At 40.6% G+C, this 15121-nt stretch overlaps 1 protein-coding gene across 43 annotated transcripts in view; it reads left to right on the forward strand.

The window, feature by feature from the left end:
• The window catches only part of PBRM1 (polybromo 1), a 106906-nt gene extending 94965 nt beyond the window's left edge, over positions 1–11941 (forward strand). For 23 of the 43 annotated variants that reach the window (XM_061396724.1, XM_061396738.1, XM_061396722.1 and 20 more), the window contains 5 exons: positions 200–364; positions 3732–3887; positions 6888–6958; positions 7073–7289; positions 9088–11941. In XM_061396724.1, the coding sequence (XP_061252708.1) occupies positions 200–364; positions 3732–3887; positions 6888–6958; positions 7073–7289; positions 9088–9260 (782 nt within the window). In that variant the 3' untranslated portion in view covers positions 9261–11941. The remainder of the gene's footprint in view (positions 1–199; positions 365–3731; positions 3888–6887; positions 6959–7072; positions 7290–9087) is intronic. The other 20 variants (XM_061396753.1, XM_061396754.1, XM_061396755.1 and 17 more) reach the window with 3 other exon arrangements.
• The last annotated feature ends 3180 nt before the right edge of the window (positions 11942–15121 follow it).

Genomic DNA, 15121 nt, shown 5'->3' on the forward strand with positions numbered 1-15121 from the left:
TACCAAGTGAAATCGGCCCGACTCCTCCTGTGTTGAGACTAGTCATCTACTGTTCCTTCCATTGAGACAGAACTGTTGCCTGTGTTTTTTTTTTTTTGTTTTTTTGTTTTTTTTTTTAACTAGTCCTGTTGAATGCAATGGATGGTATTTTGAATTCCTGGGTTAAAAACAGAATTGAAAATCTGAAATGCCTTTACAGAGCGGGCAGCTAAAGTTGCTGAGCAGCAGGAGAGAGAGCGAGCAGCACAGCAACAGCAGCCGAGTGCTTCTCCCCGAGCAGGCACCCCTGTGGGGGCTCTCATGGGGGTGGTGCCACCACCAACACCAATGGGGATGCTCAATCAGCAGTTGACACCTGTTGCAGGTAAAAACAGGAGCTAAGACCATTTTTTTTTCCACTTTAAGAAATTCCTTCATTTTTTTTTTTTTTTTTTTTTCTCCAACGAGGAGTAGGCCACAATCTCTAGGCTCTTCTCATGACAGATTCAGAGTTTGAATCATCCATGTTGTCCTTATATCGCCTTTCCCTTATGGGCAATGCCTCCCCTCTGCCCCAGAAATGGGCCCTGGGCCCAACCCTGGGAATTGGTAGAGAGCAGCTCTCCCCTGGCTGTGGGCATGGTCTGGCGATATTCCGCACCCCAGACTGCTCTGGATAGAGTTCTACAGCAGAAAATACAAACAGACCCTGGATTCTGTTCTGGAGGGACTCCCAAGAGGAAACACAAAACTAGTCTTAAGGAGATGATGATTTTCCCGTCTCATCCTAGTATTCAGTTTGCCTTGTTCTGCTGCAGCCATCCTTTAGAAGATTGACCATTTAAAAGGATTTTTGACAGTGAATTATAAATCCTTTCTTGGTCACCAATGTGCATGACTGCTAAGTAGAATACAAAGTCCTTATTCAATTCATTGTGCCCACTCTGTAATGCTTTTCTATTTAATTACATTAAACTGCATTTTCTGTTAGTATCCCAGTCACATATTTTTCCAAAAAGAAAAGAAAATGATGAATGTGGTTTGCTTGTGTGTGTTGTCTCTGGTTCTGGTAGCCATGGCAAAATTGGCCATTATTGAATTGAATATTCTTGTCTGACATGTCTCCAATGAGAAGCCTGCAGACCACTTCTCAGGTCCCTCTTTTGTGATCTCTCTAAGCCTGGTGAGGTCCATCCAAGCTGTGTTTCTTCTTAAGCAAGCAGTCTGACCTCTTTGCAGGGAGTCCAAGATAGTGTTGTTCAAGACAAGCTCTTGGGATGCTGTTTTGGTTTTCGCTTTTTTTTTTTTTTTTTGCTTTTCAAGGCAGAGTAGCATAGGATAACTTTTCCATTGTTGCTCCTACCTTTTGTGATGGCAAGTTCTCAGATGCACTATCGCTGAAGTCAGCAGTTGCACTCGCCAAAGCACATCTGAATCATGGCTTTCAGTACTCTCAGTGTAACTGATGTTGATCTAACAAATCTCATAATCGCCTGCTCTATTCCATGGCCCATTTTGGTTAATGGGGTTCCAGAGGTTTTTAGAAATCAGACCTTGAACATGGGGACTTTGAAAGTTAGAATTCCCTCATTGACATTCTCTTTTGTTCTATTTGATGTGTGATATTCTAGCACTGTGCCCTTGACTAAAAAGCCCAGGGACAAATTAACAAAATGAATTCAAACAGCTAAAAACATTAAAAAAACAGCAGCTGCAGCATTTTAGCTCCCTGTTGGGGAATGACTTCATAGAACTCTGATGGGTGAGGAGGGCGGGCCCCCCTTCCAGAAAGCCCCTGCTCCATTATTAAGCATATGGTGCCCAGACTTCTGGGCCATGGGAGTGCAGGGCAAGCATTCTCTACAGGAATCAGTCTTTGGTCCACAGCAGGAATTTTGCCGCCAAGAGGGTGATTTTTTTCATGGGTTTACAGGTTGCATAGTGCCTGATTCTTAGCCTTGTTGCTGTCTGAGATCAGCTTTGCTTACAAGCATTGAAGCTCATTTGAACACATGTGACTGGGATAATAAATGCCAAAGTACAGTTTAATGAAGACAAGTGTCATGTCTTTCGGTTCTTAATAATTTCTTCAACCACAGCCTGTGTAGGCTGCGTTCAGATGGGCTTTTGTAATTGAAAGCAAAGCCTCCTAACATTCTTACATTCCCAACTACTTATCCCTAAAAACTATCTGGTGGAAATGGTTAAAAGACAGTTTGGTAGCGTTGCATCTCCTCATAAGTATGGTGTCTGTTCTTCACTCTCTGAACTCTACTTTAAGAAAAAGGAAATTCATAGTCCTAGTTTATGTACAGAGGTATTGTTGTTTAAAACTTATTTTAATTATTTGTGTAATTGTAGGTTTCTTAGCTTAGATATGACCAGTGAGGCAAGCTGAATCAGTCTCAAGAGTTTTCAGTAATTTTATAGCGTCAAAGGACTAAAAATAAATACCTCTCAAACAATTCTTCAGGGAAAGTCAAAAAGTAAAATTCTTAGAATCTGCAGTTTTCTGCTATATCTAGAACCCCTCTATAATACAAAGAGAATTATATAAAGATGAGGTTTCGCACCAATTCCTCAACGCTCCCTTTGTGCAAGAAGCTGTGACCAAAGATGATTGCATTTTGGGGGGAGCCTTGTGTTTTGTTCATTGTGATCATTTCAAATCCCAGAAAAAATCAATTTGTTTTTCTTGATTTAAAAAATGTCATGTGGCTTTAAAGTTCTTTTGATAGGTGAGTCTTTGACATTTTGAAATTTTCTTCTTCTTTTCACTCTTTTTGCCAAAAATACTTGTTTCTTGAAATTCTTCCCTAGCTAGCAGAAAATATTTTGTGTTGTGACGATGCACTTTGAAAATAAAGGAATGAAAACCTCTGTTCAGAAAAATTCTGTACCTCCTTTAAAATGTTCCCTGTTAACTGAAGGTCTGTGAGGACATTTGTGTGCTTGGAGACAATGATGACAATTGGCATTTTCTCATGTCAGCAGAGCCTGATTCTCCAGCTGTTCCTTCTAAGGTCTGCGCACAAGCTGCTGAGTGACCTGGGCTTAGGTTGGCTTGGGGGGCCGGGAGCGGGGGGAGGTTTTATCTTTATTTTATCATGTTTGGAAATCTAAAGATGAAGCATCAGTCATTGTGATGACTCTTAGCTGTTCCCCAGCTCAAGCTCAAGCATGCTCCATTATTACCAGCAGTGGTGGGGCTAGAAGGGAGGAGGAATGGACACAGAAGTCTTAAAAACTTCTTGCCCACCTTCCCCCGTGCTGGAGAACCATGCTTTGTGATCAGGGCTGTGCGCCTCATTTCCTCCATTTCAGTTTCCCCTCATGTGTACCCGTGATAGGCATATGAGTGTGGGCATAGTGGAATGATGGGGTTTATACTGTTCCGTAGAATCGCAGTAGACAGAACTGGTCACTCTGTTTGAACAGCTTGCAGTAATCATGACCTTGGGAAGGCTGTTACTACTTCTCTTTATTATTTAACTGAAAACATGCAGTGTATTTATCCCAGGGAGAATAACTACAAATAATAATATACTAAGTACTAATTCATCCAGAAATATATTTCAATTTGTAATGTTTTATTTTGTTCATTATTGCAACAAAATAATTGCACTAATTGTTATATCATGCAGTACTAAGGGCGCTTTATTCATTAGTAGTGCATGTGGGGGGGGGTTGTTATTACTTAGTTCATGTTGCATGTTAATGATGCATGTCTGAAATTTGTTGTGTCCTTCAAGGCATGATGGGTGGCTATCCGCCAGGCCTTCCACCTTTGCAGGGCCCAGTTGATGGCCTTGTTAGCATGGGCAGCATGCAGCCACTTCACCCTGGGGGGCCTCCACCCCACCATCTTCCGCCAGGTGTGCCCGGCCTCCCGGGCATCCCACCACCGGGTAAGAACTTCATCCTCATTCACTCATTAATCTCATCTTCATACTCTCTTTTTCTCCCTCAGCCATTTGTTCCAGGAGGTACCTGCTGCCCATGTGGGCAGGCCTTCCCTCACTGAGAACCCCAGGGATGTCAGCCGCAGGACCTGTCCTGTGTGTTGAGTAGGTGGCTCAGCACCTTTGTCCTTGAGCACTGGCTGCCTAGCAGCAGCACAGGACACATGACAAGAAACTAGACTAAGCAGATGAGGGGGCAAGAGGCGCGCTCTGGAACCCCTCAAACAGTTCGGCATACGCTCAGAAAGCAGACTCAGCCTAGACAGTCATGGTCTGCTCTAGTGAATGAAGTTTCCCAAATGGCTAGTTCAGAGTCACATATGAAAAGCAGTTTTTGCTCCTGAGTCCATTTCTTGCTCTGGTTCAGTTCTTATCTCAAAGGGTCTTTTGTATAGAATCCTTGCTCCATCTTTTGCTTTTCAAACAACACCTCCCCTCTAAGGGGATTACAGAGTTGCTAATGTAGGACTCTTCAGAAACTCTTCAGTCAGTCCTTCTAGGAACAGAAGAAAGAACCTGCACTGAACTAGTTTTCTGTGTCTGAGTCCTCAAAGAAGCATGACATAGCATTTAAAGAACAGCACAGTCCACCCTGGTAACTATAGACACTGGTTCGTCTGTCAGCAGAAGCCCAGGAGTTATGTCATATATAAACATATAAATGGAGTTCAGAAATAGGTACAGTTTTACTTTATAATTAATTAGCAAATTGAAAGATTATTACGAATGGAAAAATCACCAGTTCCCATCATATGCAAAAATAAATAAATAAATAAATAACCCTTAGACATAATCTAGTTGGAGGGAAAGTGGCCTCAGGATAACTTGGAATAGCCTTTGATCTATTATCCAAAATATTAGCTAAAGACCTGGCCCAGATGACAGAATATAGAAACATTAGATTTGCTTATAACAGTCTTGGCTGTACCAGTCCCGCAGCTATGAAGAGTTCCAAACGATGCTTCACAGGGTGTGCCCCGCAGTACATAGGGTCAGCCAACCTGGGGGCTTGGCCCAGCGTCTCCAGTGACACTCTGTGATGTGAGTGGTACTTAGAAAATGGCCACAACTCCCAGAAATGTTTGATGCAGACCTAACCAGAGGAAGAAACGTTTGTGGGAGTGGGTGTTTCATTATGGAAGTGGTGGACTGTGAGTGAGTTGGACTATGTCAGTCATAAAATGGGTGTGCCCCTGTGGCAGGTAGAGTTGGCTTTAATTCTGTGCCCTGTCCCCTTGGCATAGAGTGTCTGACTGAGCAGTCAGACAAGGCTGGAGGTGACCCCCAGGTGTGTGTGTTACTTGGTAGGAACCACACCTAAGTCCAGTACCCTCTAGGTAACTGGTCTTTTGGTGGGTATTGGGGGACAGATGTTTCCCTGTCCCCCTTCTCCAGATTCTAAATGCATTTGAAGAAAGCATAACATACCTCATGACAGGGAGACAGGGAAGATCCTCTCTTAATGTTTACCCACACATGTCCGACCAGGCTTCAAGGAGAGGAGGTTTCATGAACTCCTCTGGCGAGTCAGCCCACAGTCTCACCAGCTGCCCCATGGCATGGCATTTGTAACCAGGAAGCAAAGGGGGTTGGTTGCTGATTTGTTTGTGCTGCCCTGCAAAGATTGTTACAGACAGCTCAGGGAGCCCCCAGTGTTGTGAAATATAAAGTGCGTGAGTGTCCTGGCGGGCCTGGGGGGCAGAGGTTAATAATATGTTGCTGGAATAGCAACTTACCCACTGCATCCTCTTCATTCACTCACAAATAATCGCTAGGATCCTACTCTTATGATCCAGGTACCCTTCTGGGCCCTTGGAATATCAAAATCCCTGCTTTGTAAACAGAAAGTTTGTTTTCACTTACTATTTTCTCTTTAACAGATGTGTAATACTTCTTGATATTTAGCAATTCTGAACCTTAGTGAGTCAGTTCTGCCTGGTCAAAATACACCATTTTGAATCCAGAGAAACTATAGAATGCAAAGCTAGCTCTTATTCATCCTTCTCTGCAGCTAGCTGGACTTGTTTAAGGTTTAAACATCATCTCACCAGGGTTTTGATTGTATTAATAGTTTGTTGGTTTTTAGCGAACTGGGTCTCTTGCCTGTTTCTCTGTTTTCATGAGACTAGAAAATGGATGATCCTGAGATTAAAATAGCCCCAGATGCTAAATTTAGGATATCACATTATTATCAACCAGGACGTATGAGACAGAAATTGCTTGTGAGGAGTCACCAGAAGTTTATACAAAGACCAAATGTAGTGAGACCATGGAATCTTTCTCTTTCCCTTTGTCATTTTGCATTTGAGGTGATAGCACCAAGGGCTGCCCTGCTTCCAGATGATCCCTTTTCAAAGTGCCGCTCTCTCAGAGGGCAGTGTCCCCTCTCTGCCAACATCAGTGACTCCAGTCAGAACCAGAGTGCTGATAGCCTGTGAGGGGACAGCAGGAATGTGTCTCCAGCCTCCACAAAGGTCATTGAAGTATGTACTTGCACAGCCTCTTCCCTTAGGCCCCTGCTGTCCCAACACACTGCATACAGCTGAGCCTGGTTGCAGTGCTCTTACTGCCGAAATTAAACACAGGCTTCAGGTGCTGGAAACTGTTGTTGAAAGATAAAGGCCTTGAAAATAGAGTTGCATTCTGACTATAGCTTACCTAGGGAAATATTAGAATTGTCTGCAGAGTTCAAATTATTTCTCAGCCATGAGTAATTAATGTACATCTGACAAACTCTCCTAGCTTTGTATTTAGAGTACCTAGAAAACAAAAGAACATGAATTTTCTATATGATGCTACATCCTGTTTTGGGTGCTTAGGGTTCCTGTCCACAAAGACTCAGGGCAGTGATCATAGGTTTGCATTTTAAATGACATTTCTTATCAGACAGTTTTTCAGTCTTCTCATCCCAGAACCTCTAATTGTGCCTGTAATTCTGAATTATAGGTGTGATGAACCAAGGAGTGGCCCCTATGGTAGGGACTCCAGCGCCAGGTGGAAGTCCGTATGGACAGCAGGTGAGCCTCCAAATTGGATCTTCTAGGACTCAACAGAATTCAAGTTACCCTTTCTTTCTCAGAGCATGGGCTGAGTATTTTTTCCCCCCTGACCCTTTATCTGTGCTCTTTCAGGTAGGTGTTCTGGGGCCTCCAGGGCAGCAGGCACCACCTCCATATCCTGGCCCACATCCTGCTGGCCCCCCTGTCATACAGCAGCCAACAACACCCATGTTTGTGGCTCCCCCACCGAAGACCCAACGGCTTCTCCACTCAGAGGCCTACCTAAAATACATTGAAGGACTCAGTGCTGAGTCCAACAGCATTAGCAAGTGGGACCAGACTCTGGCAGGTAAGGAGAGGTCTTTCTGAAGAAGCTTTTTCAAAATCTGTGCTTTATCAAAGTCCTCTTGCTGCTGTTGACATATTATAGGATAAGTATCCATTGTTCTTATATAGGCATACCTTGTTTTATTGCACTTTGCCTTATTACACTTCTCAGATACCGGTTTTTTTTTACAAATTGAAAGTTTGTGGCACCCCCATGAGCAAGTCTCTCACCACCATTTTTACAATAGCATGTGGCCACTTCATGTTTCTGTTAACATTTTGGTAATTTCCACAATAGTTTCAACTTTTTCATTATTTTTATAATTGTTATGGTGAATCTGTGATCAACAATCTTTGACATTACCATTATAAAATGATTACAGCCTGCTGAGGGCTCAGATGATGGCTGATAGTTTTTAGCAATGTAGTCTTTTAAAATTAAGGTACCTGTGTTGCTTTTTTAGACCTGACGCTATATAACACACTTAATAGGCTACGGTATAGTATAAATGGAACTTTTACTTGCACTTGGGAAACAATTTAATGCGATTTGCTTTATTGTGATCTGGAACCAAACCTGAGGAAGGCCTTTTTAAGTAAAATATATATTTAGCTGAAGCATTTTGCAGTTTTGTATATTGATATCATATACTGAAATTTTTTTTTTTTTGGCTGAGTTTCAAAGCTTCATTTTATCATAAACATCAATGCTATCTCAATAAGTATATTCTGAATTTTTTCAACTACTTTTCAGGCATTTGGGCATAGCACAGATGTATTTGGGCAAATTAAAAATTATTTCATCTCAAATTTTAAAAAAGATAAAAGTATTATTGGAAGACATGTTTCTAATCTGTCAAGTTACTCATTTAGTTCAGCAGGCTTAACATATTTTCAGTACATACTGAAATAACTTGCCAAGTTTCCAAAGAAATTCAGAAGTTTCCATCCATTCTTCAGGGGCTTCCCGGGTGGCTCAGTGGTAAAGAAATCACCTGCCAATGCAGGAGATGCAGGTTTGATCTCAGGGTCAGGAAGGTCCCCTGAAAAAGGAAATGGTAACCTACTCCAGTATTCTTGCCTGGGAAATTCCATGGACAGAGGAGCCTGGAGGGCTATAATTCATGGAGTCACAAAAGAATGACTTGACGACTAAACATCAACAATTCATCCTTCATTTCTAAGCCAGATTTGATCATTGATTTCTTTTAAGAGTAGTAGTTTTCCCTTTCCTCACATTTACCTTTTTAGGAATTTTTGTTAGTATTGAAGTTATTAAATATCACAAGTGCTTACAACAAAATACTAGTGGTCAGATCTTTTAGCTGTTTGTGCAACTCTTATGTTCCCAGTTCTAGTAATTTTGTTACATTGTGCAGCTCTTGTGAAGTAACTGTTAGAAATTAGAAAATTTCTAAACTGTAAAGCATGAAATGAGACATCCTTGGCTAGGTTGACTCATACCTAAGTAAAATAGTTTTCTAAAAACCAAGATGTCAGAGATTTCCCTGGTGGTCCAGTGGTTAGGAATCCAGGCTTCCACTACAGGGGGCTGGGTTCGATCCCTGGTCAGGTAACTAAGACCCCATGTGCCATGCAAATATGCATGCCAGCATTTTACTGTGTGTGGCAAATAAGTAAAAGAAACTTAAAAAAAAAAAAACAAGATGCCTATAAAACAATATATGAAATTTTCTGGGAAATATTCTGTAGAGTTAATTTCATAATATTTAATAAACAGCAGATGTTTCACATTTCAATAAGTCTGTCAGACCTTAGGACTGATGTTTACATTTCTCTGTCCACACTTCCATTTTCAGCTCGAAGACGTGATGTCCATCTGTCGAAAGAACAGGAGAGCCGCCTTCCCTCTCACTGGCTAAAAAGTAAAGGGGCCCACACCACCATGGCAGATGCCCTATGGCGCCTTCGGGATCTGATGCTCCGAGACACCCTCAACATTCGCCAAGCATACAATCTAGAAAACCTTTAATCACGTCAATTACTTTTCTTTTATAGAAGCATAAAGAGTTTTGTGGAACAGTAGCCATTTTAGTTACTGGGGGTGGGGGGAGATAAAAAGGATGACAATTTTTATTGCATTTTACTGTACATCACAAGGCCATTTTTATATAAGGACACTTTTAATAAGCTATTTCAATTTGTTTTTGTTATATTAAGTTGACTTTATCAAATACACAAAGATTTTTTTTGCATATGTTTCCTTCGTTTAAAACCAGTTTCATAATTGGTTGTATATTTAGACTCGGAGTTTTACCTTTTTACTTGTTGCCATAGAGCTGAAACCACCAGAGGTTTTGTCTTGGCTTGGGGTTTTTGTTTTTCATTTTTTTGGTTGGTATTTTTGTTTGTTTTTTAAATAACAAACAAAATGGAAAAAAAAAACACATACAAAAGAGTTTACAGATTAGTTTAAGTTGACATGAAATGTGAAGTTGGTCCTAGTTTACATCTTAGAGAAGGGGGTGTACTTGTGTCTGTTTCATGTGCCTAAATATCTTCAGCCACTTTTGCAAAAACTGTTTCTTCCAGGTAAAGTAAAAGGTTGTTAGTTACTTGATAGATGTTTGACAGACGTGGCACATTTGCTCTAGTAACTCAGAAATCTGAAGTTAGCTCTGTGCAGTCTTCTGTAACTAGTGCATCTCCCGGACACCCAGAGGGAGAAAGCACTTTTTCTTGCTCTGAGTTAGACATCTGTACTGTCAGTTACCTTTGCAGAACATGTGCACAACCCTGAATTATGTTTAGTCTTGGCAGGTAAGTTTAAGGGTACTCTTGATCTTTTTATAATGAATTCACAATTTATGCCTATACATGTTAAGACGATTTAAAACTTCAAATCTCTTACACTGAAACAATGGAAGTTCATCTTGAAGAAGGTATTGAGGTGTGCTGGAGGGTGATTTATTAAACATAACACCTAACCTAACTTAGGGAGGGGAGTGCATTAACTGGATATGGGCTGTTTCAGAAGCATAATTGTAAGAGGCTGAATTGCCTGCATAGGCAAATATGTTTTAGTATGCTTTATTTCCTCATCAGATGTGGCTTTTTTTTCTTTTTCCCTCCAAAGTTTCAGGTTGTAATTCTCAACCAGAAGTTTAAGATTTTCTGAAATAATTTTAAAATGTAGCTTGTGCTTTTGAATTTCAGAAGGGACTCATAATTTCAGAAAATGCTCACTAAAAAGAATATTATAGATCCCAAACACTTAGGTTTGATGACCCTGTCTCTCTTATATGATCCTGGAAAAAAACAATTGGAGGCAATATATAATGCTCAGACAGGTAGAAAACATCAAACGTGGAACAGTATTTCAGTCAGCATTTTTGAAACCTGCTTTGTTGTAGCAAGATGGTTGCCATTGTAGTGAAGCTTCCACTGCTATTTGTAAATTGAGTGATTCTTAGAGGACACTTTTTTCTTTTAATCTGGTATGAATCAATACCTGGATATTTAATCACTATTCTTACTAAATCATGGGGACAAAAGAGTACAGAATGGAAAAAAGTCTCTTTGTATCTAGATACTTTAAATACAGAAGGTCCTTGTATCTTAATTACTTATAGTCAACCACTGGATCTCAATTTGCATCAAGTATTTTAAATAATTCTGAATTTTAAGAAATGTTTTGCAGTAGTATGTCAGTACCTTATTGTTCAACTGAATCAGATAAAGAAATCTTCAGTTCCTGGTTATTTGGGCCATTTCATCATGGACTGTATAATACAATCAGATTATTTTATTTCTAGGCATCCTTGAATTACACCAAAGAACCTGAAATTTAATTTTGGTTAAGTTATTTATTTATTTCATGCACCCATCTTATTTCCCTTTTTAAGGTCTGGAAGAGACTTCTTTTGGGAAGCCTCTAAAAACTCTTCACTGTGGGCTATGTGGGGCAGTAGAAGCCAGAGCACTCCTCCTCCAGGCTCCTTCCCTGTCTAGAGGTGCTGTAGGAACCATAGATCCAGCCAGGGGCTTCCCTAAGGCAGTGCAGAGCCGGGCCAGAGGGCCACGAGGCAGGCCCTAAGGAAGTGTTGTTGTTGTTGTTGTTGTTGTTGTTTTTTAAACTCTATGTATTTATTTTAGAATCATGTCTTTCTGTATATTGACTTGGAGAATATCAGTTAATATTTTAGGATATAAGATTTGAGGTCAGCCATCTTCCAAAAAGAAAAAAAAATGTATGGACTTTAAAAGGTACACGTGAACTATACATTTTTTTTTTTCCGTGAGCTTTAGGAACTGTAGTGATATGGCTTAGAAAGTATAATAGCCTAAATGTTTTCAAAATGTAAGTTCATGTGGAAAAGAATTTTGTTTATGTGGGGGGAAAGACCTATAGGTTTAAAACAGTATGTCAGCTAACTGATTTAAAAGGCCTTGAATTGCTTTGTTTTTTGAACTGCCCTCCTCCTTTTCTTCCTGTGAGGAAGATTAAGAGGGGACTCTTCTTTGTGTAAAATCTCCAAATTGGTGGTGTTGACTTTTGAATTTGAACATTTTCAAACCTGATTAAAACTTGGTTTATTCTAACTTCTGTATCAAAAAAGGTTCAAGTGGTAACTAGTCTTACAATATGTATGTATCATATGTTTGTTCATCTAAAGCTTTTTAATCCAAATAAAAATGGAGTTTGCAAAGTGATTGGGATTAACCAGGTTTGGTTGTTCTGTTAAAGCTTGTGTCAGACAGATGTTTAGTTTCAAGCAGGTTTAATTCCTGCAAACCTTGATTTTATGCTGACAGGGGTACAGCTGCCAATTTAAAGGAAAAGCGCTCCTCAGGTACAGGCAAAAGTCAGTGTCCCGACCCTGGTCCAGGGCTCAGGCTGCATTAACACAGAAGCCAAGTATAATCAGGCCACAGCCTGATGTGCCCATGTCACACCTCTCAGACTGACAGTCAGGGATTCCTAACATGTCCTCAGCAAAGGTTGAAGTTAAAGTCGCAGAGGGAGTTGTTACTGATGGTGGAAGGTAAGGCAGCATGTCCTGTATCATAAATCACTGTAACCCATTTCAAGTAGATGTGTGGCCAGAGGAGACTAATGGCCTGGAAATACTTTTATCATGCTTATAAGCTCCTAGAAAATGGCCACAATTTTAACAGAAAGTGCTGGTAAAGTCAACCAACTGTTTTCCTCTAATATCACTTTGCAAATCCCTGTGGTTCTGTTCTCCTAAGAGTTTAGGACTGTTCTGCCATCTGTGGTCATGAACATACTGTAAAGGATGGTTGATGTATAGTTAAACATTCCAGCTACATACTCTGAGCAAGACTGCTAAGTATTACTCAATTCCCTCTTCATTCAGAAGTCTGCTAGGTCAGCTGAATCAAAGTTCAGACCTGAACAAATTATCTATTCCCCAAATAGATGTAGAATGCACATCTTGTGGATTGCGCATAAATGTATGAAGACTAAAGCACACACATACTTTATTAGGAGAGAAATTGTTTTGGAAAACACCGTGGTCCAAGTGTATTTTCTTTTTTTTAAAAAGAAAAGTAACTCAGTGTGAAAAATCCAAACTTCTAAAAACAGATTAATTGAATTGCTATAACTTCAGAGATCCAGGCAAGATTTCCAAAATGGGACTGCTAGATGAACACAGAGAGCCCTCCATTACTGAGTATTTACTCTGTGCCTGGGTCCTTTCCCTATCCATTCAGATGATAAAGTGAAGTTCCAAAGCCCAGGTAGTTCCCCCAGCACCCCAGTGGACATCGACTTCTAGCTTTTGTTATCCTAAAGTATCCTGGTTTTTAAATGTAAGTTCTTTGTGGGTGTAGTTCACAGTAGGGGGCACTGCACTTCTGTAAGCTGCTTATAAGAGCATTGCTCTTTAAACTATTACAGCTCCCTTAAATAACCCTAGTGTCTGATAAGTGCATAGTCATATTCCTTTAGTAGAAGGCTTAAAAAAATTGAGGCAAAGGTAAAAGCCTCCACAATGGTTTAACAAAAATTAGTTCTGTACCATCCAAATTAATGTGCTTTGAAAGTATCTTCAATTTAATACAGTAATTGCTTTGCTAGTCTACTTCCCTTGATGTCAGACATTGTTGTGTCATCTTCAAAGGTTTGTTGTCTTAAATCAGCACTCCAGTACTTGTATTTTAAAAAGATGATGAGGAAAACTCTAGGGAAGTTAGGCACAAATTTCAGACTGGAGATTGTTTCTGGGATGGAAGCGGGAAGGAAACCACAGCAGACACAGAAGGTAGCTGATGGTTTTACTAGCATTTACAACTTCTCTTTGTAAAAGGTATATATGCTACATATTTATGTATATACAAAGTATTAAACTTCTAAAACTGGGGCCGGGTGGAAAAATGGAGTTAGGCTACAATTTAAATGTATTGTACAATAATCTAGTCATTAAAATAACCTTGAGGTTTAAGGTCACCAGGAACTCTTGTGACAAAAGTGCAAGTGAAGACTACCTTCCTCCCCCAGGTGCTATTGGTCATCACTGGTCTTCATAGTCAAGCCACGTCTGAGCAGTGGCTCAGTAGTACTTTAATGAGGTGAGTGGTGAGTGGCTCTTTATTTATACTAAATTGGTTCTAACATAAATGAACTGACTTAAATCCCTTCAGTTCAGTTCAGTCGCTCAGTCGTGTCCGACTCTGCGACCCCATGAACTGCAGCACGCCAGGCCTCCCTGTCCATCACCAACTCCTGGAGTTCACCCAAACCCATGTCCATTGAGTCAGTGATGCCATCCAACCATCTCATTCTCTGTCGTCCCCTTCTCTTCCTGCCTTCAGTGTTTCCCAGCATCAGGATCTTTTCAAATGAGTCAGCTCTTCACATCAGGTGGCCGAAGTATTGGAGTTTCAGCTTCAGCATCAGTCCTTCCAATGAATATTCAGGACTGATTTCCTTTAGGATGGACTGGTTGGATCTCCTTGCAGTCCAAGGGACTCTCAAGAGTCTTCTCCAACACCACAGTTCAAAAGCATCAATTCTTTGGCGCTCAGCTTTCTTTATAGTCCAACTCTCACATCCATATATGACCACGGGAAAAACCATAGCATTGACTAGATGGACCTTTGGTGACAAAGTAATGTCTCTGCTTTTGAATATGCTATCTAGGTTGGTCATAACTTTCCTTCCAAGGAGTAAGCGTCTTTTAATTTCATGACTGCAATCACCATCTGCAGTGATCTTGGAACCCAGAAAAATAAAGTCAGCCACTGTTTCCCCATCTATTTCCCATGAAGTGATGGGCCCGGATGCCATGATCTTAGTTTTCAGTGTATTTGTGGCAGAGATCTGTAACTTGATAATACCTGTGGCCTTAAGCATCAGCTTCTTTATTCATGAGTGAATAGGTAGAAATGATTTTGCAACTTAGTCTTCTTTAATATGTAGATATTTTTTTGTTTGAAAAGATGTTGGATGTGGTTATCCAAGCCTAGAAAGATGCCTTTGCTTTTCTACCACCTGATCCAAACTTTTTCTGGGTTAGATTGCAAACTCTCCCTATAGCCTGAGCCTCTGATTTAACTCAAGTCTGTGGTTGCTCAGTGCTGTGAAGATTCACTTTTTTGGGGAAGGAGCAGTGTCTTCAGCAGCTGGATGAAGGCAGCATCTTCCTCACAGAGGGTAGTGAAGCCTATGGTTCCCAGTCCTCACAGAGGTCCAGCCCTTGATATTAGTGGAGTCAAACAAGGGAAGGGGTTGTTGGTGTTCATAACAATGTAAGGTGTGTTTGCATTCTAGGAAAATGTTCACTAATTGGTAGCTGGCAGAAATGCAGTCTGCATAGTCATCCTCGTTTAAATGACCCTGCAGTAGAGACCTTACTTTCATTCATA

Source organism: Bos javanicus, chromosome 22 (assembly GCF_032452875.1).
Source record: "Bos javanicus breed banteng chromosome 22, ARS-OSU_banteng_1.0, whole genome shotgun sequence".
In the NCBI taxonomy this organism is placed as follows: Eukaryota; Metazoa; Chordata; class Mammalia; order Artiodactyla; family Bovidae; genus Bos; species Bos javanicus.